Below are 21,660 nucleotides of genomic sequence, written 5' to 3'. Positions count from 1 at the left end.
GTTTTCAAACTGCGGGTCTTGACCCAGTACTGGGTCGTGGAATGTAAGGCACTGGGTTGCGGCGGCTCTGCACCTTGGAAGCAGCCAACAGCAGGTCCGGCTCTTAGGCGGGGGTGCCATGGAGCTCCGTGTGCTGCCCCCACCCTGAGCACTGGCTCCACACTCCCATTGGCTGGAAACCCGCCAATGGCAGCTGGGCGAGGCAGTGACTTTGGGCGAGAGCCACGTGGAGCTGCTTCTGCGCCTCCGCCTAGGAGCCGGACCTGCTTGTTGGCCACTTCCAGGGCTCAGCGTGGTCTGCAGTGTTAGGACAGGTAGGAAGCATGCGCCACTGACCGGGAGCCCTCCAAGGTAACCCTGCACCCCAAATCCCCTGCCCCAGCCCTGAGCCCCCACAAACCCAGAGCCCCTTCCTGCACCCCTCATGCCTCATCCCCCTGGCCCCACCCCAGAGCCTGCACCCCCAGCCAAGAGCCCTGACCCCCTCCTGCACCCCAACCCTGTGCCCCACCCCTGAGCAACCACAAACATGGTGCCCTGTCCTGTACCCCAAACCCCTCATCCCTTCCCCCCCAGAGCCCTCACTCCCGGACCTCAGCCCTCCCACACTCCAAACCCCTCATCCCTAGCTCCGTAGGGCGCGGGCATCAACAATTTTCTGATACTGGGTCACCAGAAAAAAAGTTTGAAAACCACTGCCTTAAAAGATCAAGAGGCTTTGCTGAGTCTTCTGTAGATAAGCTGGTATGAAATCTCTCCATCACCAAGGCAATCTGAGGTTCAGGTTGGGGAGGACTGTGCAGGGAAAGAGGTGCAGAGGAAATGGGCTTACATTCCTTGGCCTTTGCTGAGAAAACAAACAGCCATTTCCCCTTCTGTTTTGCATTCCAATCAGTAACTGTGCTTGAAGTTCTATTTACAGTTCTGCAAGGTTTACATAACCCCAGAGGGAATTAAGGTTTGGGGATGTGCCAGGATCATCATCATCAAGGCATGATTTCTGCTAAATAATGATCCTTTATTATATCAAAAGCCATGCTCCTCAGCTAATCAGACTCATTAATCTCTAACATAAATTCTTCAGCCAAATTACAAGACCATTTTTGACACATACAGATTTAATTTTGCTTTTCTGCAGGGAGGGGGATAGCTCAGTGGTTTGAACATTGGCCTGTTAAAGCCAGGGTTGTGAGTTCAATCCTTGAGGGGTCCTCCTAAGGATCTGGGGCAAAATCAGTACTTGGTCCTGCTAGTGAGGGCAGGGGGCTGGACTCAATGACCTTTCAGGGTCCCTTCCAGTTCTGAGACAGGTATAACGCCATATATTATATATTGTAGCTAAGTTATTTTTTCTGTCAGTCTCCAAGTGTAAATGACCTGGTTTTATGAGGGAAAGGAGTGGAGAGAAGAAAGTAATGGTGTTTGCTCTCCTTTCTGTAAATATATTACAGTACAAATTATTTGTTGTGACTTTTTGCTATTAACAGTCCCAGTAGCTTTTCAATAAAAGTGTGGTGGAAACTACTTGGAACAACTTACCCTGTTATGTCACATTCTGAAATGCTTCCCTTGTTAATGAGAATGAGAAGCATAAAGGGTACAACTTTCAGAAATACACCTGAGGCACTTTTGAAAATGACACTTTGGCTCTGTTCATTGAGGCATCAGGGGGCATGAATTCTATCCCTAATTCTGCAGCTAGTTCATCATAAGACTGTAGGCAGTTCACTTTGCTTCTCTCTACCTTAGTTTTCCCAGCTGTCAAATAATAGATGTATTTTTTCAACGGCTTTTGAGAGCCTTAGGTGAAAGATGGTATAGTAATGTAAATTACTTATTCTAAGTCATGCTGGCCTGCAATAAATTGAATACCCTGTAATACTTAACACTCACAATTGGATTAGTTCTTCTTTGTTTTCCGCTTTCTGATTTGTCTCTGTTCCTTGATCTCCCAGTGTGTCATCAGTTAATAGGGTGACAGTGTGAGAAATACACCACAGAGCGGCAGTCTTCTCCATTTGCTTGGCCCCGTTCTGACAGACATCCCAGTGCCTGATAACTCTATGTAAATTCATTTTACAGTATTTATATATTCAGTAAGATGCAAGTATTTTGTGAAGTATTTAACATTGGCATGAAAAGGCTAACACGACAGTTGATGAAGGTGTAAAGACCGTAGATAGAAGTATCCTTAAAGTGTGATACCCTTTTCTTTGGTAAGCTATAGTCCTCCTGCAGTGGTAAGAGGATGTAGTACTAAATTCAGTCTTACACTTTCCTTTGTGGAGTGAAATAGCTTTTATCCTTGGAGAACAGAATGAAAAGAAAACCATCAAGGAAAAAAAACCTGATTAGCAGTGCCAGTCTTGTGGAGAATAGAATGATGATGATGTCATAATCTTTGAACAATATATTTTGCCTTTTAAAAAGTTACTTTTGAAACCAGTTTAACATATGTGTGTAGCCTTCAGTCATAGTTCCAACTTGCGGCCCATAAAGTGCACAGGCTGTGAACACAGTGACTTGTCTTATTTTATAAATGTAGTATTTATAATGCCAGAGAGTCCCATAAAGCAAAACATTTCTCTTGATGGAAATCCTTTTTTGCAATATAATCATTTGACTGGAGCATATTTTTCTTGGCCTTATTTAACAGGATTAGTTGCACTCTTTGGTATTGAAGGTATTTTTAACAAACACTGCGAATATCGTGGGAACATCTTGAAGTTACTGACGGTCCACAGCCTTAAGCTCTATTTCTTCATATTATTTTCTTCCTACAGCCCCCTTCTCATCTGAATTTTATTGTTAAGAGGGACCTGACTATTTGTTTGAAAAATGAACTGTCTTACTGGCAAGTGAACAATTGTTGAGTTCTTCCCATTCCTTTTTCTCTTCCATCTGTGGGGCCATTGCCTAAGCATTACTCAAGCAGGAGTCTGCAGTGTGTGGGTTTTGTGTTCTAGCCAAAACATGCAGTAATGGGAATAATCAGCCATGTAATACAAAGTTGTATCAATGTCTATACTCTCCTAACTCTGATGTGAAATGTCTGATTCCTCTCCATGTTGTTGTTGCACTGCCATCAAGAATAATGTGACACTTTTTGAGCTAAATTCAGCCGTAGTGTCAGGAGCTCTGTCTCCAGTAAAGTAGATTGAGTTTACACTAAGGCTAAGTTTGATCCTTTGACTTCTGCTTTATGGGCATTGTCAGGAATTGTGTTTCTAGAGGATTTCCAAACATGTTCATCTTTTTACCTTTTTTTTGCCCTTGATTTGCCTCTCCTCTTTGAGGTTTGGTGTTATAGCATCCGTTTGTCTGTTGGGGGTGAATGTGTGCTCCCTGCATAGCATGTCAATGCTGCTTCTGCATCAGCAAGAGATTTGCTGCAGAGTCAAATGAGATCAGAGTATGCTGCCTCCATGATGCTCGCACTTCATGCCAAGACAGGGAGCAACAGACTAGATACGAAGCTTGAACTGGGTGTCTTGAGTGCTTTCACCTTGAAGCAACAGGAAGACAAGTGTGTGTTGTATACACAATACACTGATTGCTCATTTCTTTGCATTCTTGCGAGGAGAGGGAAAGTAAATCCACTTAAAACTGTAACGTTTAGGAGTGGTTCTTTCATTCTCTCCTCACTCATAAAGATAAATGGCATAAGAGACTGAGCACCACTTATTTGTGTATAATATAGGTCAGCTCATTCTCTCTGAATCTTGTGTGCTGTGTCATTGCTAAAATTAATGGATTGAAATGATCTTGTCAGCTTCTAGACAGTGGTGCAAATGGACATCACCCTCACCAGTGACTGCAACCTGCCTGAAATGGTGTGTTAAATGTAATCTCCTGTCCATTATGAGCTAACATAAAAACTGCCTTTATATAATCAATCATTTTAAAAAAAACAACACAAAACATTATGCCTGGAAGAAACTATTTGCTACATCTCTGCAATCTTTTTCCCCCTAATGCAGCTATCCTAGATATGAGGAATGGTATGAATAGTTGGTAACTTGGAGTCATTATCGGATTTTGGAAAGCGATCAGTATGTGTAAATATAATTCTGTTTTAGTTAACAGAAAAGTCTGCTTGAGCTGTATTTTCATACTGAAAAATATCTATCTATATATATGTAACTCTTCATCAGGAGTATAATAATATTTAGCAGCGTTTCAAGCAATATTTAACAAGTTTTTTCTCATATGTTGCTACCGTTCTATTCTATTAACCAACCTGTCTGTTCCCCACATACTAATACCCTTGCTCCTGTCCTTCCACAACTCTTTCTCCTCCCTCATTCCCCCAGTGTAGTTCAGCTATTAGATCTCTTTTCAGTGAGTATTTACACGGCCAGATTTCAGGTCTCGATATCCATCAGTGCCCCATTAAAATATTGTACATCAGAGGTTCTCAAACTGAGGATTGGGATCGCGAGGTTGTTACATGGGGGATCGTGAGTTGTCAACCTCCACCCCAAACCCTACTTTGCCTCCAGCAGTTATAATGGTGTTAAATATATAAAAAAGTGTTTTTAATGTATAAGGGGGGTTGCACTCAGAGGGTTCCTATGTGAAAGGGGTCACCATTAAAAAAGTTTGAGAGCCACTGTTGTATGTTCTTCATGCAGAAAGTGCTATAGTACATCAGATACTTGTCATTTTGGCTAGTCTGGAACTTTTTCAGCTAGGAGGAATCTTTTATACCACAGTCTCAGAAAAGGAAGTTAGTCTGCAGACCAAGAAGCAGCTCTCCAAGAAGAGGAGAGCTGTGCTTTCTAAATATGGTTGCACTGGCTGCATTTGGTGGGGTCTTACCTTTATTTTTGTTTTTGGCCAGTTTGTTTCAGCAAAAGGAAATTGTGCACTTATCTTCAGTAGCTTCATACTATACTAACTGGTGTAGGAAGCACAACTATATGGTTAACTTAATGGGCATTGCATGCCAAGGAAACTCCTATTGTTAAATAACACTAACATGGCGTAGCAATCTTGCCATTAGTTAATCTGTGAATCTATATCAGGGGTGACCAACCTGTGACTCTGGAGCCACATGCGGCTCTTCAGAAGCTAATATGCAGCTCCTTGTATAGGCACCGACTCCGGGGCTGGAGCTACAGGCGCCAACTTTCCAATGTGCCGGGGGTGCTCACTGCTCAACCCCTGGCTCTGCCCCAACTCCACTCCATCCTGCCCCCTCCCCTGAGCCTGCCATGCCCTCGTTCCTCCCCGCCCCCAGCCTCCTGCACACCATGAAACAGCTGATCGGGAGGTGCAGGGAGGGAGAGGGAAGTGCTGATTGGCGGGGCTGCCGGGCGCTGGCTTGGGGAGCTGATGGAGGGCTGCTGACGTATTACTGTGGCGCTTTGGCAAGGTACATGGGTAAATTCTGGCTCCTTCTCAGGCTCAGGTTGGCCACCCCTGATCTATATAGTATGTGGTGTAGTACCTCCTATCTAGAAAATGCAATACTGTGCATAATCTCTAGATCTCAAAATACTTTATGAACATGTGAGAGGAAAATCCTTCTCTTAGGGAAACTGAGACAAAAGAGGTTAAGTGACTTTAAATCTTTGGAAGAACTTTAAAAAACAAAACTCCTTTTCTGTGCTGAGCCTTGGCATGCCAAATCTCTCACCATTGTTATACTGCCTTACTCGTGCTGGCAGGGGTATGGGGTGAATGAGAAGGAATCAGCTGCTTTGTGAGGCTTATGTAGTAATATTGAGAGTGTGTCTTCAAAGGCTTTGTTTTGAGGCCTTGGGTTGGGGGAGGAGTGTAGTTTGGTTCAATTAATCTTTAAGCATTTTGTCTTCCCTTTTCTACCAACTCTTCGGGTTTTTATTTTTTTTTATAGTGGCTACTTCTCTCTCATCCATTAGGCTCATCCCAATTTTAATTGTCATTCAGGTTCTATAGCACACAGGTACATAATGATAGACACTATGTATTACACTCTTCCCCCCCCCCCCCCAAAAAAAAAAAAAGGCTACTGATGCTACTCATTTCACATACAAATCTGCTTTAACCCTGTACGGTTCAGATGGGAAACTCCTTTTCTCGGGTTACATCAGCGATATTCCTTCAATTTCTTCTCCTATTCCCCTGCCCCTATCTAAGGTCAGACAAAATAAAGTAATATGTATCTCTGGGACTGTAGCTCTTTTCTGATCTTGTTACCTTCGTTCTGTAGACAAAGAGAATAAATTATTGCTCAACCCCGAATGCTGAGGCTCAAGTGGGTATTTATAGAGCCTCCCACGTATGATTCACTCATTCGTGTAAAATAACTGTTCTCAGTAATGTTTTGCTTTTGTATTCATGCTAGAAATTTTTTAATGTTTCATTTTTTTCAGACTGCATTACATTATTTTAAACTAAAATATGATTAATAACCAATGCAACATTTTTTTTTACATTATCCCTTAATTTTGTAACTATAACATTCCTACAAAGTAATCAGTAAAGAACAAAAGCATGACTACTTTTGGGGGAGGGAGAGATGGTTAGAACACAACTTTCTTTTCTTTCCCACAAAATAAATTAAACCCATATTCTCAGACTAGTGTTCTTAAATGAAAATAGTATCTGGCGACAGTGCATTATAATTGTTGCCATTGTTTAATGGAACATTGGTGTTCTGCCTAACATAGCAACAAATAAGACTACTGCTCTAATTATAAGCACTATGTGGCTTCAGATTTACAATAAATCTATGTACAACTTACATGAAAATTGTAGAAGGCCTGATTTTTTTTTTCAAAATTATAAGAGCACAAATTGTGTGCCCCATTTGTATGTGCAGTTTTCATGACTGCATATGCAAATGTGCAACTGTCCATTTGTGAGTTCAGATAGCAGATTTGTGAGTACAGTGGTAATTGAATGCACATTTTTGAAAATCAGGCTCATAATGTCTGTTCTGTAGCCTTTTATTAAAATTCATGTTCAAAAGAAAAATAAACATGATTTAAAAAGAAATTATCTTACATAATAGATCTCTAACTTGCTTTCTCACGGGATAGAAATTACAAATCAGTGTCTTTAAAAAAAAATGAACACACTCAAAACAAACTGTAGTTATTTCCAAGAAAATGTCGAACGCTTAAAATTGAAACATTGGTGGCTAATGTGTCTAGGCTTTACTTTTCTTTCTCTATAGATTTCATTGAGCATCTTTTTTTTTTTTGCTCTTGAAACAATCTCTTCAACTGGGTGGGCTAGTGCTCCTCAAATTTTGAGGCGTTATCCAGTTAATCAAACCAAACAGCAGCTTCAAAATCACCATTGACTTTCCGGCATTAAGGGCTAAGTAGTTGTGTTGGAACCAGGGCTGGCGCAACCCATTAGGCGACCTAGGCGGTCACGTAGGGCGCTAACATTTGGGGGGTGGTGACTGCGGCGGCTGGACCATCCACCGCCTCTGTTGGGGGCGGCATTTTGGGGCTGGGACCTTCCGCCGCCTAGGGCGGCAAAAAAGCTGGCAGCGCTCCTGGTTGGAACAAAGCAGACTGCTTTACCAGAAATGCACCTCTATGCACAAAAAGGAAAAGAAAGTGTTTTCCTCTGTTTTGTAATGTTTGTGTGCTAAGTTGCAAATCTGCGAACGTGCTTCCGAAAGATCTGTTTCCACACACTCATGGTCAAGATTCTTGTGTAGCTTACTGACTTGAAATGTGTGTCTGATATGATCCTGACTTAACACTCTGGGCCAAAAGGATCTTTGACAGGGATACATCAGTAAGAAACGGGGACCATGTAATTAAACACTAAATTGTAAATATAGGGTGGGAAAGAAACTGGGTCCCTTTTTCCACCAAGGAAGGAAAGGATTCACAACTTCCTGTATATCTGGGTATTTTTCCCATTGGATTCAAGGAGAGAATGAGCCTTAGCTGTCCAAAGTCTGTGTGTTAAAGGTGGTGTTTTCTTTTCTTCTTCTTCACAGCTGCGTCGCATGCAGGAAATGATTGCACAGATGCAAGCCCAGATGAGGATGAAGCCTGGGGATGAGTGAGATGCTGAACACGTGGCTGTACAAGGTACATTTTTTCAGTTTTATGTAGCTATTATCCTCTGTGTTAAAATGCTGTACCATGCTTCGTTGATTTGCTAGAAAGTGAAATCTTTGGTAACTTCCTCACAATGGCTTTAGATTTGCATTTACAAGGAGTTTGTTTTTACAGCTCCTGGCACATCATGGGTTTTCTCGGAAACAAATTAATATCCAAGGAAGGGCTTCAGTTACCAAACCGAGGAAGAGGTATAACTGGCAGTTTGGGCTGATATAAATGATTTGCATACTGGTTGTCCAGCTACTATAGTTAGTCTAGATCATTTAACTTACTGTTTTGGGCTATTTGTAAGAAACTAAATGGCATACAGCCCCTTTTTCATTTTCGCTGTAAAGAGTGAGTGGTGTCTGTCGGATTGAGTAAGTTATTTAGTGGAATCCAGTCAAATGCATTTTTCTGGGACCCCTCTCCTCGCAGATGGTGGTTTCTGATTCTGATAGTACTGCCTCTGAAACTCCCGTGCTCCTTTCAACAGTCTGTATATATATTGTGCTGCCTTTGCCTTCAAATCAAAACAATCTTTTCAAGGTGTGTCAGTAAATGAAGAAAAGTGTGCATATCAATATGAGATTCACTTCTAGATTTGCTAAATATTATCCAGAAACCACCCATCAATCACAGCAGAGAATACACAAACTATCCAGAAACTCATTTTATCTGAGAGCCTTTGCTGCTTGCTCTAGAAGGCTGGTATGTGAATTAGATTTGCTCCTTGACTGACCTGATCCCTTCACCTGTTACATCTCTTCATTGCAATGCCTGCTGGTGGGCACAATAGCCAGTAGGGAGGCTTTTTCCCAACCTCAGAGGGCCACAGCTTGTTTCCAGCTCTCTGCTCTATTCTGGTTGAATATATCCATCTTCAGCCAGGAGTAGCTGATTTGGCTTCAGTTTGCCCTCCATTCAGGTGGCTGTAGTTTCCTATGGCATTTCCCCCTGCTTGTGTCTCTCAAATATTATAATTGTTTGCTGTGTTGTAGCCACGTTGGTCTCAGGATATGAGAGAGACAAGATGGGTGAGGTAATATCTTTTATTGGACCAACTTCTGGTCCAATAAAATATATTACCTCACTTACCTTGTCTTTCAGGTATTGTAATGGAAGACTTCATTGAGGTAAGTCAAGATTGCAGACACTTATGAGTGCATATTACCTTTCAAGAATGTTAATGGCTGATACTTTAACATCACTTTCTGGAGTAAGTCGAATTAATAACTTGCTTATATGGAAAAGTAAGTATAGCCATCATCCTGCATAAGCAGCCTGCTTAATAAACTGACAGTTTTTGCAAAGCGCTAAAGGAAAAATAGTGGACAAATCACACTTGTTTACTGGATGCATACTTTCTTGAGGTCAGAGTCTACATATGGTGTATTAGTCCCTGGGGCCAGCATTCGAAACTTGCAAGCGCTCAAGGGGAATCACTTTTTTTATTGTAAATCCCATGTTTTCTTCAGGATGCAGAAAGCATAGTTCTTATATTTTCTTAATACAAGAATAAAAAATAGAAACATATGAGGAGCCTTGTTCCTGTTTGATACTTCAGTTTAATGCTCCAGTTTTGATTTGCTGGACTGCTGGAATGTAAAGCCTGAATAAAATGGATTATATTATCCCTTCTGACCTTGTGACAGCTGCCAACATTCCAGGCCTAAAATAAGGAGATTTTTGTTGCCTTTACTTGAACCTTCACTTTTCCTGTTTACATTAAAAAAAAAAATAGAACTTTTTAAAATTAAGCCTTCTAAAGAAGTAAACTTGTCCACTGTGCCCCTATTAAACAAGACAAAGTTCTACTGGTATATACACCGTGTTCCCTGATGAAAGCCATATTAAAAAAAAAAAAAAGATGGAAAAAAAAAATCAAACCCAGGTCTTTTTCACCCTGTCACAATTCCAAATTCCCAGCAAATGAAGACGCCTTCACAGCTGAGACCAGACTGACCATGTCTCCTAACCTCCGTATTAAAATATACAGTCCCAGAATTGAAAGACTAAATGCTAAGGAAATTTCTTGTGGTTGACCATACTGTGTACACGGTAGCAATGACTCACTATTAGTCTTCTGCATACATAGACAGTAGCTAGTAACTTTGTGGGGATTTTTAAATGTCGTTTGAATCAAAGGTGCTTCGGAGGTCCTGAGAAATTAATGGTAGCTCTGTTTTGGTATATCCAAACCCTTCAGTTTTTGCGTTTTTTTTTTAATGAGAGCTATTTTCATAGGGAATATTTTAAAAGTACCAGTGCACATCTTGCAAAAGAACCCAACCCTCATTGATAATTGCAGATTACATATTTACACAGTCAGCTATAAAATATCACTATATAAAATCACACTCAAAATCTAGCAAAATTCTTTCCTAATTGTTGCCTGCAAAGCACACATGAACGCTGTGTGCACACAAGAATACCCAAACATTTTACTTTGATCCCAGTGCTCAGACACTGGCCTAGCTATGAAATTCAGTAGCTGAGAACTGGCAGAATGCAATACTATGAACATTGGTTGTCTAATAATGGGACTAAGCTCTCTCTGGTTCAGAAATCCCATATCCAGGTCTGCCATAAGTAGCTTTTTAAAAATCGGAGCAGGGTTTATCCCAGGTTAAGTTTGCAACCGTGGACACATGGGCAAACAAAGGTCTGAACATGATGGCATGTGTTTGCGCACAAATTTTTTTTGTGTGTGCTTTGAATTACTCACTGAAATACAACCTACCCCAAGTATCTGAATTACTCATAGACCAAAGGTCTAATGCTGTGAACTCTCATATCTCACGTCCTTTTCATTTTGATGCAGAATAAAAACCTGAGAACTAGACCATTTCAGTTTCCTTCTATAAATGTCATCCCAGCAATACTTGTAAAATAGATTAGTTATATTGGAAAGGATAATTTCTAATGAAATATCTGTACAAACATGCTAGATCTATCCTAAAATATTTGAAAACCACATGTAGGCCAGAAATACTGGGACTGAACACATTTTGATAAATGGATTTGGCTGAGAAATGCTATGGCTGTGAGGTGTGTGTTATCCTATAGGTCTCACCATTTCTTAAGTATCTGTCTAAATAGAGGACTTGTCAAAACCAGATCACCAGTTGTACCATGTCCAGAATAGAATTTTGATGATTCCTCAGTTTTTCCCTTCAAGATGCTGAGACTATCCTTCCATAGGGAACAGATCCTCAGCTAGTGTAAATTGTCATAGCTCTGACAATCTGACTAAACCAGACCACTGACATGGGATCCTGTCGTCACTTTGGAGAGCTTAGGCCTCCTCAGAGGTTAAACATTCAGGAGTACTTGCGCCAATAACCCCCAGAACAGCCCAGTGTGCCTTTAAATGGAACAAAGCGTATCCAAAATTGATAGAGAATAATTGAAAACAAAGGTGGAGCTACAAAGCTGTGTAACTAGAGCTAAGGTTTCTTATCAGTTGAACAGAGCTTCTTGTATTATAGGTGAAGATCTTGCATCCTGAACTTAGTCATGTCTTTTTCTTTGATTTTGCTGAGCTAATGAATCCCTACAAAGCCAGGGTTTATTGCAGAGGTGGGGAGGGCACTTAACAAACACTAACTGGAAGACTTTTGAAAATATATGGAATGAAGGGGACACAGAATAAGTGGAGATTATAGACAGGAAAGAATTAACTGTGTAGAGCCTTGAAAGAGGATGGGTAGATAAAACTTGATGTGGAAGAGTGGAAATCTGTGAAGAGATTGGAAAGGAGGTGATGGTGGAGGAGACATAATCAGCAATGAAAGAGGAAGATGGTCTTTAAAGCAGTGATAACCAATACATGCAAATTTCATTATCTGTTCCAGATCTGTGGGAACTGCTTTTTTTTCTGCTCCTCTGACGATGATTATAAGGGTCTCAGAGCAGTCCCACCAAATGTGCGTGGGCTGCTTTGTATACATGCCTGCCTGCTGCCTTTTCACTTTCAGCTTTGCTGTTACAGCTATAGTAAGTGCCTTCTTGCAGGTTTAGGGGAAGTATGTGTATGTGAGCACCTTCCTACTCACAGAACTGTGCCTAAGTGGTGGTGACAGGCTAATAGATGAGTCAAGTGCAACTGGCCATGAACAAAACAGTTACCCTCATGAGCGTAGTCAAATATACAAAGTATATAAGCTGGCAAAGTATTTTCTCTTAATTTCTGTTACAGTTGGTGTTTGTCTGTGAGGTACGTACAAAATTTTCAAACAAAAATAATTTCCCTTCTAAAATACAAGAAAATATGGTGCACTTTAAGTACAAAAGCTGTCTTCATTCTTGTGTTTTGAGGATTTAAGTAAGAGATTCGGAGTGTAGGAATAATTAACCAAAAACTAAACCAGACTTAGGTCTCTTTGGCAGGTCAGCAGGCACAATATATGCATTTGCAAAGTTTCTTCTAACCTGTTAGATTAGAAGGTATACTATCAGAGTTAGTGCCAGTCTCTAAATCTGACTGTCTCAGATGAATAACTTGTACAAGATGATGAGATTTTTTTTTTTTGCTGAAAGTGATTGCGGTAGGTGGTGGAATTTTTTCCCCCTTAAAGCAGAGAATTTAGCTCTGTCTTTTTCCCCCTTCTCATTCCTGCAGATCTGGATTGCCGTTATCTCTCACTACATTGTCCTGGATAGCTTCAGGGTAGTGTTGGAACAAAGGCAATGTAAAATAAATATAGACAGATGGAAATCTATTTAGTAAGACCGACATCTTGTTCCTATAACAGCTGTAGAGCACGTTGAAAAGTTTTTAGCATAGCTGGCCATTTCCATGAATGCATAATGAGTTGTTAACAAAGTTGGATGTTTTGTGTTTACACTGTTCGTGTTTCTGACAAGCGTAGTACAGAAAAAAGGAAGTAAGTAGCTAGTTCCTAATGGATGAACACGATGATTTTGAAAAAAAAATGCTCTGTACTGTCATAGCAACCAGCCTTATAAAGGGGTATTGTCAGATGCCAAACTGGTGTGATGAGAAATGTCATCTGAGGAAGAATGTTGCGTGCTGTAGTTTTTGGCAGCTGAAATGTGAAGCTTAGGAAATGTAAAGCTTAGGCAAATTTTTAGTTTTTTGGAACAACCACCTGGCACAGCTTGTGGATGTTTTTCTAGCTAGACTAGATGGGCTGCACCATTCTCCCATTTCTTTGGCTTTTCTAGATTCTGAGTGTCACATCAGTCTGTCAGCACCACAGCTTCTGTTCAGTGTGTTGCAGTTTCTCTTGCAGAGGGTAGGCTGCAGTTTAAAACTTTCGTTCTCCCCTAACCAGTAAGAGAAAAGCTGCCGCTCTGAAACACTGAACTCTATTCTGGTGGTTCACATTTTCCTTAGAGGCATTGTAGATGGTGGATGGACCTTGTAGCTTATTTGCATAGAAAGGTCTTGTCAGTGATCTTAAAAACTTCAGCCAGGGATATGGAGGCTGGGGTGCTTTCACTAGTTTATAATGCACCTTAACTTACGGTTTTAAAATGAGACAGTGTGATCAAGTGATTGGAGCAGGCTTGGGGTAGGGAACTTCTGTCATTGCCTCACTCTGACATTGAGCAAATCATTTACCCTCTGTGCCTTATTTTACCCACTATGCTTACCTGGTCAAGGCTGTTAAGGCTAATGTTTGTAAAATGGTAAACTTCTTGTATGAAAAGGCACTCTATAAATTGAAAGTGCTATAATTCTTGAAATAGTTCGCTGTTCAGCCAAAATATGGATAGTGCCCCATAGCCCATTATCAATCCAGAATGCCCTGGATGGCTAGATTGTCGCTTGAATGTTGTTAGGAATATAGTCCAAGCACCGCTTATCCTTTTTATTCTATGCGTAGTTCTTCCTCAGTCTCCCTTATGGTATGTCTACACAGATAAGAAAAACCCGCAGCTGGCCTGTGCCAGCCTGCTTGGGCTATGGTGATGTTTTATTGCTGTGTAGACTTCTGGGACCTCCAGAGTCCTAGAGTCTGGTTCAGCCCGAGCCCAGAAGTCTACACTGCAATGAAACAGCCCCACAAGCCAAGCCCTGCAAGCCCAAGTTGGCTGGCACGGGCCAGCCATGGGTCTTTCTTTGCTATGTAGACATACCCTAAGGGGTCTTGGGTGAATCACTTAGCTTCTGTCAATTTTCCCGTGGGAGTAACGCAACATCTTGTTAAGGTGGTGGTTTCCAAAGCACTGTATATAAAAATTATTCTTCACTAAGTGCTAAGAAAGTCATTTTTGACTGGTGTCTTTCTGCTGGTTCTGTAAAACTTTATTTGGCTTTTAATCCACTCTTTCTGTACGCTGAGTTCCCAGGAATTCAGTGCTTCTTCAGGACCTACTTCTGTTGGGAATTCTGCAACAGCAAAGGGCATTCTACAATTCCCTATGCTACATTGTGTACCAGGAGTTCTACGACTCCAGGATCCCTTGCTCTTCAAAATCCCATTCCTGTCAAATCTTATCTTTCAGTGCTGTTATGGCTAAACAGTAGAGGTAGAAATGGAAGAACACAGTACGTTACAACCCTAAATGTTATCTGTCTAATGTAGTATTTCATTTTTATTTTTTAAAAAGTAAAGGATTCAATTAACCATTTGGAAAACTTCTGTAGGCTGACTGAAAAGGTTTCATACTGGTGGCATAAAACAAAATGCCTAAGACACAACTCTGCAAGATAGGAGGTTTTGAAGTGCTGGACTTATTTCTTTGAGTGAAAATAAGCTCAGCATGATGAGTGAAATGTCTGGAATGATAATGAAAAATGATGGGATAAATTCCCAACAGTGCAGATGCATTCCTGTGTAATCATTTCATATGACACATCCTGTATCTCAGCATCAGCTGTTCTGTCAGTTAACAGATACATTAAAGTTGGCTTGGTTCACTAAGTGATCCCACAGCAGAAAGACTATCCATTGCATTAGATAATTTTTGTGTTACAAAGGCTGATTATTTTATCTTAAACATTGGGTTGTGTTTTTCATTAGTTCCTTTTGGGAAATCTTGACAGTTTTTGTCTGTGTGCGTGCATGCAATATTATAAATTTGAATTAAAAAAAACTAGGGCTGTCAAGTGATTAGCAGTGCAATTAATCACGATTAATTTTTTAAAACAATAATAGAATACCATTTATTTAAATATTTTTGGATGTTTTTTACATTTTCAAATATATTGGTTTTCAATTAACACAGAATACAAAATGTCCAGTGCTTACTTTATATTATTTATTACAAATATTTGCACTGTAAAAAACAAAAGAAATAGTATTTTTCAATTCACCTAATACAAGTACCGTAGTGCTTTATCATGAAAAGTAGAATTATGTACCAAAAAACCCTGCATTCAACAATAAAGCAATGTGAAACTTTAGAGCTACTAGTCCCCACTCAGTCCTACTTCTTGTTCAGCCAATCGCTCAGACAAACAAGTTTGTTTGAATGTTCAGGAGAAAATGCTGCCCGCTTCTTGTTTACAATATCACCTGGAAGTGAGAACAGGCGTTTGCATGGCACTGCTGTAGCCGGTGTTGCAAGATATTTACATGCCAGATGCGCTAAAGTTTCATATGTCCCTTCATGCTTCAACCACCATTCCAGAGGACCGCTGATGACAGGTTCTGCTTGATAACAGTCCAAAGCAGTGCAGACCGACGCATGTTTGTTTTCATCATCTGAGTCGGGTGCCACCAGCAGAAGGTTGATTTTTTTTTTGGTGGTTTGGGTTCTGTAGTTTCCACATTGCAATGTTGCTCTTTTAAGACTTCTGAAAGCATGCTCCACACCTCGTCCCTCTTAGATTTTGGAAGGCACTTCAGATTCTTAAACCTTGGGTCGAGTGCTGTATCTACCTTTAGAAATCTCACATTGGTATCTTCTTTGCGTTTTGTCAAATCTGCAGTGAAAGTGTTCTGAAAATGAACAACATGTGCTGGGTCATCATCCGAGACTACTATAACATGAAATATATGGCAGAATGCGGGTAAAATAGAGACGGAGACATACAGTTCTCCCCCAAGGAGTTCAGTCACAAATTTAATTAACACATTTTTTTTTTAAACAAGCTTCAGCAGCCTGGAAGCATGTCGTCTGGAATGGTGGCCAAAGCATGAAGGGGCATACAAATGTTTAGCATATCTGGCATGTAAATACCTTACAACGCCAGCTACAAAAGTCCCATACGAATGCCTGTTTCCACTTTCTGGTGACATTGTAAATAAGAAGTTGGCAGCATTATCTCCCATAAATGTAAACAAACTTGTTTGTCTGAGCGATTGGCTGAACGAGAAGTAGAACTCAATGGATTTGTAGGCTCTAAAGTTTTGCGTTGTTTTGTTTGAGTGCAGTTATGTAACAAAACAAAAATCTAAATTTGTAAGTTGCACTTCCACGCTAGAGATTGCACTACAGTACTTCTATGAGGTGAATTGAAAAATACTGTTTCTTTTATCATTTTTACAGTGTGAATATTTGTAATAAAAATATAAAGTGAGCAGTGTACACTTTGTATTCTGTGTTGTAATTGAAATCAGTATATTTGAAAATGTAGAAAAAAATCCAAAAATATTTAAATTATTAACAGTGTGATTTAAAACTGCGATTAAACGTGATTAATTTTTTGAGTTAATTGCGTGAGTTAACTATGATTAACTGACAGCCCTAAAAAAAAACCTTTATGACAATTATTAAGCTCTATTTAAATTGCATGTTTTGAAATTTTAAGAGTTCCTAATGGCTGTCTGCAAAACTCCCATTTAACAGGAGTGATGTTAGGAGCATCGAGAAATACATTATTTCTTTGTATTTTTGTAACTTCCAATGCCCTCCATTGTGATCAGAATTCCATTGTGCTAGTCACTGTATGTACACCTAGAAATAAACCTCTAAATGGAGTAGTCACGTTCTTTCCTAACTCAAGCAAGTGGAATGGTGCCTCCTGTTGCCCTACTTACTGCCTCTGAAATAAGAGGTTCAACTATCCTTTGATGAAACATTGTAAGCATCTTCCAGTATTACTTTTTCCTCCAGTAGACGGCGCTGCTTTTAGCACAGCTAGTTAAATACATGGGGTGTGGTAGGATAGAGAGAAGACAATTACTACTTGAATTCCATGAGTATCAAGCAAGCCTGTGGAGTAAAACTGTGGGTTAATAAACGCTTTTAAACAGGGTTTTTTGTTAAATAAGCTTTTTTGGAGGGACATGGATTGTCGTTCCAGAGCTCATTGCTCTCCATAAGTGACGTCAATGGGTAAACCAGCTATAAGCAAATGAACTGAAAAAACATAATAAAAGACGTTCAAAGGTATCTGAACCAGTTTTGTAACTTGACATACACTTGGCAAATGAAATTTAATAAGGAGAAGGAAAAAAATGCTGCTGATCAACAGAAGGGACAATGAAATGAAACTAATTTGAAGCAGAGAAGTCAACTAAGGATGTCTGAAAGAACAGGAACATCTCTCAAAATATCTGGAGGAAGGGAAGGGAGGAGGAGAGGAGCAGGAATGAGTGAAAACTGGCTAGTGAAATGCCAAGTATGGAAGTAATTACTTTTTCAAAATTGCAACAAAGTTTTCCTTATACAGCGCATCCTAATACAGAGTCACTATATGATTAAATCCTAATTCACACCCTTTCAAAAACAGATGGCTCTATCTGTACTACTGCTAATGGCTGAGTGATATGAATGCTGTATTTATACCATAAAATGTAGGCATTTGAAGAAGAGCCAGTTTGGGTGTTGAGAGGGAAAGGGCTTTGCTTAAAGAAGCACACTTCTCACGTTGGGAGTAAAAAGGAAAAAAAAAATCAACAGAAAACTGAACTGTATGTGGGGAAGAATGCCTTCCTAGCTGTTGCACACTGTGGTTGTCCCTGAAGGGAATTGTGGGGAGAAATTCTTGATGAATCACGTCATAGTAGCCTCTTACTTTGCCCTCAGTGAAATATTTCAGGTTGGTTTGTAGGCTCAAACTTTAAAAAGATTCCCTTTCTTAGGGCTGACATCGTGTATAAGCTGTTGTGGCAATACATTTGGAAAATATCCTAAAGGCGTATTGCCTCATGCTGTAATCTTCTCGTATAGCATAACGTTCTGACTATAGCAGCACTGGAATGGGTTACTTCTGAGGGCATTCTGCACCAAAAAAATAAAAAATTTGGAGCCAAAATACGCACAATATTTTAAAATTCTGCATATTTTATTTGTCAAATAAATGTGGAGGCTCCAGCCTGGCACTGGAGCACGGACCACTGGCTGCACAGAGGTGAGAGATCACTGTGCAGCTTCTTCTCCCTCCTCCTCCCCCACCCCCGGGACACAGACTCAGCGGTGAGGCTGCACCCAACCCTGATACAGCACAAGGACCAGGGCCCTGCCCCTCCGTGTGGGCAGGCAGGCTCAGCCCAGCAGGATCCAAGTGTGGAGAGGCTTTAGTGTGGGATGGATCCAGGTGTGGATTGAGAAGGTTCTGTGTGGGGCAGTCTGGGTGCGGGTGGCTCAGTGGGGGATCTGGGTGTGAGGGGGATCTGGATGCACAGTGGCTTGTTGGGGGGTTCTGGGTGCAATGGTAATGGGACTCGTCAGGGGGTCCAGGTGAAGGTGGTTAGGGCTCAGCAGGGGGAGTCTGAGTATGGGGGAGATAGAGCTGGCAGGGGGGGTTTGGGTGTGGGGGGCTCAGTGAGAGATCCAGATGCTGGGGGAGTGGGGCTCAGTTGGGTAAGGATCCAGGTGCAGCTGGTTTTGGCTCAGTGGGGTGGGTGACTCGTCATGGTGGTCCAGGTGAAGGGGGAGTGGGGCTCATCGGGGGTTCTGAGTGCAGGGGGTGTGGGTCTCAGTGGGAGGGTCTGGGTATGAGGGGGACTGGATCTACGAGGGTTGGGCGGATGGGAGAGCAGATTTCTATACAGGAATCCCTCCCCCTGCAGCTGAGGGAAGCAGGACGCCAGGGCGAGGGGGTGTTTGCAGAGCTTCCTGCAGCTGGGAGAGAAATCTGGGGGTGGGTCTGACCTGGCCTCAGATGTCATGCATAGGAATAGGAAGTCCCGTTCTCCCCAGCCCAGCTGGGACTAGCAGCTGAGCCTAGCGCAGGGTAGGCGTCACTAGCTGGGTCGTCACCAGTCCTGCCTCCTGCCCCACAGTGATTTACCTCTCTTCTGGCTGCCCTGGGGTCCCAGAACATACTGCTGGGGAGGGTCGCATGACCGCTCTTGTGACTTCCCTTTGCTTCCCCGTCAGAAAGTCATTTTTCTGCGGGGAAGCAAAGAAATCTGCAGGGGACATAAATTCTGCATGTGCACAGTGGTGCAGAATTCTCCCAGGAGTAAATGGATTAACGACCAAAAAAGATGATTAGTTCGTTGCTGAATCCCCAAATGCCTTCTTCCCAAAGTGGCTTCTACATGTGAGATGCATTTAGTCAGTGTCCCCTTGTGTTGCTGGGTGTGTGCTGTATTTCAGATCAGTCTTAAGTTCCATGGGACTTGTAATTACCAGGTTTTTTGTGAAAAGTTTAGGGGTGTTAACTTGTGCATGGTGGCTAAATTCCAGTCATGAAATGGTAAATTAATCAGAATATAAGTGTTTGTATGGGCACACACTAGAGGTTACCAAGCAATCTGCTAGCTAAAATTTGCTAGGACGTAGGGAGGCTTTGTTTTAATGGTACAACGCTAGAAAAATATAATGTAACTATATTTAAATGATATGAACTTGTGTTGCAGATGCAGGTATGAAAGTTATCTGTGGACTGTTGGGTCAAATTCAGGGAAATATGGTTGACACTCTTACTTTTGATAAGTATCGCAAAACTAGGAATATGAATTTATAAAAGGAACGGTGAAGATACAGTGGATCCCAAGAACAAAATGTAGTTTCTCCATGGGAGAAGATAGGAAACACTAGTGAAGTGAATCCATATAAAGAGAGCATGGTGAATTCTGACTTTCTCTAAGTGAGGCTTGTACTTGTAAAATGAACAATGAAGATCAGGTTGCTATAAATATTACCAATTTTAGTGCACATAATTGTGCAAAATAAACATCTGTTTTTTTTATTTGAAACTCCTGCTTTTTTCATGAATCTGCAACCCCAAATACTGTTGGCTTTTGGGATTGTAGATGGACACATTTCTCTTACACCTGCCAGACAGCCACACAGCTGCAGAAGTTTACAATTTATTTCCTAGTTGGAACAAATGTAGCGTAATAGCCTGTGTTTACAGTCAGCTGCCCATGGACTCAGACTTATTTAGAGCTTCAGTGATGGCTTGCTTATTCTGTTTGGTTGTTTTTTATTACATGAAATGAGTTTAATATATTAGATAATTGGCATGCTGCACAAAATCTGCATTGTGAGAACCACAAAGAGCATAGGACCTTGGCTGCCTTCTAGTTTTTGTTAAAGCTTTTTTTCCACAGTGTAATTGGATAAATGAAGTTATACCTTACTCTGTGTGTGTTTTTACTTGAGATGATAACTTCAGTGTTTCCTAAAATATTCCTTACTATAGGCTCAGGTAAGTGAGAAGATAAAACAAACACATCTTGCTATGGACCAGTGGCCTACTGAGTTTGAGTGCTTCAGTTTTTGAGTGTCCAGCTTGAGATATGTTTTAAAGGAGCCTGATTTTCAGAAAGCGCTAAGCATCCATCCTCTGAAAATCAGGCCCTTTCAATGTATTACATGCTGTGTCATCCAAAACTGGAGGCACCTAAAATCACTGGTTATTTTTAAAATTGTAGGCCAGTATCTCTTGATTTAACTGAGTAGAATTCTCAGAACAATCTAGCCATTTTCTTGCTAAGCTTAGGCAGTATTATAAGAGAGAGCTTTGATAACACAAAGCTCATTTCCATTTAGCCTTAATTAGATGGAATCATTGCATTTATTTTCCTTGATAGAAATAAAATTGTACATTGCTGCTTAACAGACTGATTGGCCTTCAGGATGAGACAAGCTTCTTACATTCAGCACTAATCAGCTGAGCCACACCATGGCCCTTGCCTACTCTCAGACCGAAAAGAATATGGGCATGTGAGAAAATACACGTAACAACTAAAAATAGTCTTCTTCCTTCACTCTTATTAGAGATTTGAATCCATTAGACATTTGGGGCCAAAATCATCCTAGGAGTAAGTAGACATGATACCCACTGACTTCAGTGAGTTACTCTTGTTCACTCCAGCGCTGACTTAGGTGCACGTTGCGTGGAAACATAAGAGTTTTGGTCCCAGGGACTGTGTTCATCAATGATTTAGATAATGGCATAGAGAGTAGACTTATAAAATTTGCGGACAGTACCAAACTGGGGTTGCAAGTGCTTTGGAGGATAGGATTAAAATTCAAAATGATCTGGACAAACTGGAGAAATGGTCTGAAGTAAATAGGATGAAATTCAATAAGGACAAATGTGAAGTACTCCATTTAGGAAGGAAGGGTCAGTTGCACACATACAAAATGGGAAATGTCTGCCTAGGAAGGAGTACTGCGGAAAGGGATCTGGGAGTCATAGTGGATCACAAGCTAAATATGGGTCAACAGTGTGACGCTATTGCAAAAAAAGTGAACGTCATTCTGTATTAACAGGAGTGTTGTA

General features: G+C 41.0%; 1 protein-coding gene across 1 annotated transcript in view; it reads left to right on the top strand.

Moving 5' to 3' along the window:
- Nucleotides 1-21,660, top strand: part of LOC123351026 (septin-2) — a 61,448-nt gene that overhangs the window by 38,269 nt on the left and 1,519 nt on the right. Inside the window, exon 12 of the mRNA XM_044990107.1 lies at nucleotides 7,952-8,045. Within this exon, the coding sequence (XP_044846042.1) occupies nucleotides 7,952-8,020 (69 nt within the window). The 3' untranslated portion in view covers nucleotides 8,021-8,045. The remainder of the gene's footprint in view (nucleotides 1-7,951; nucleotides 8,046-21,660) is intronic.

The sequence above is a fragment of the Mauremys mutica genome, chromosome 16, assembly GCF_020497125.1.
Source record: "Mauremys mutica isolate MM-2020 ecotype Southern chromosome 16, ASM2049712v1, whole genome shotgun sequence".
Classification (NCBI taxonomy): domain Eukaryota; kingdom Metazoa; phylum Chordata; order Testudines; family Geoemydidae; genus Mauremys; species Mauremys mutica.
The sequence above is the reverse complement of the archived record's forward strand: the minus strand, read 5'-3'. Positions and strand labels throughout refer to the sequence as shown.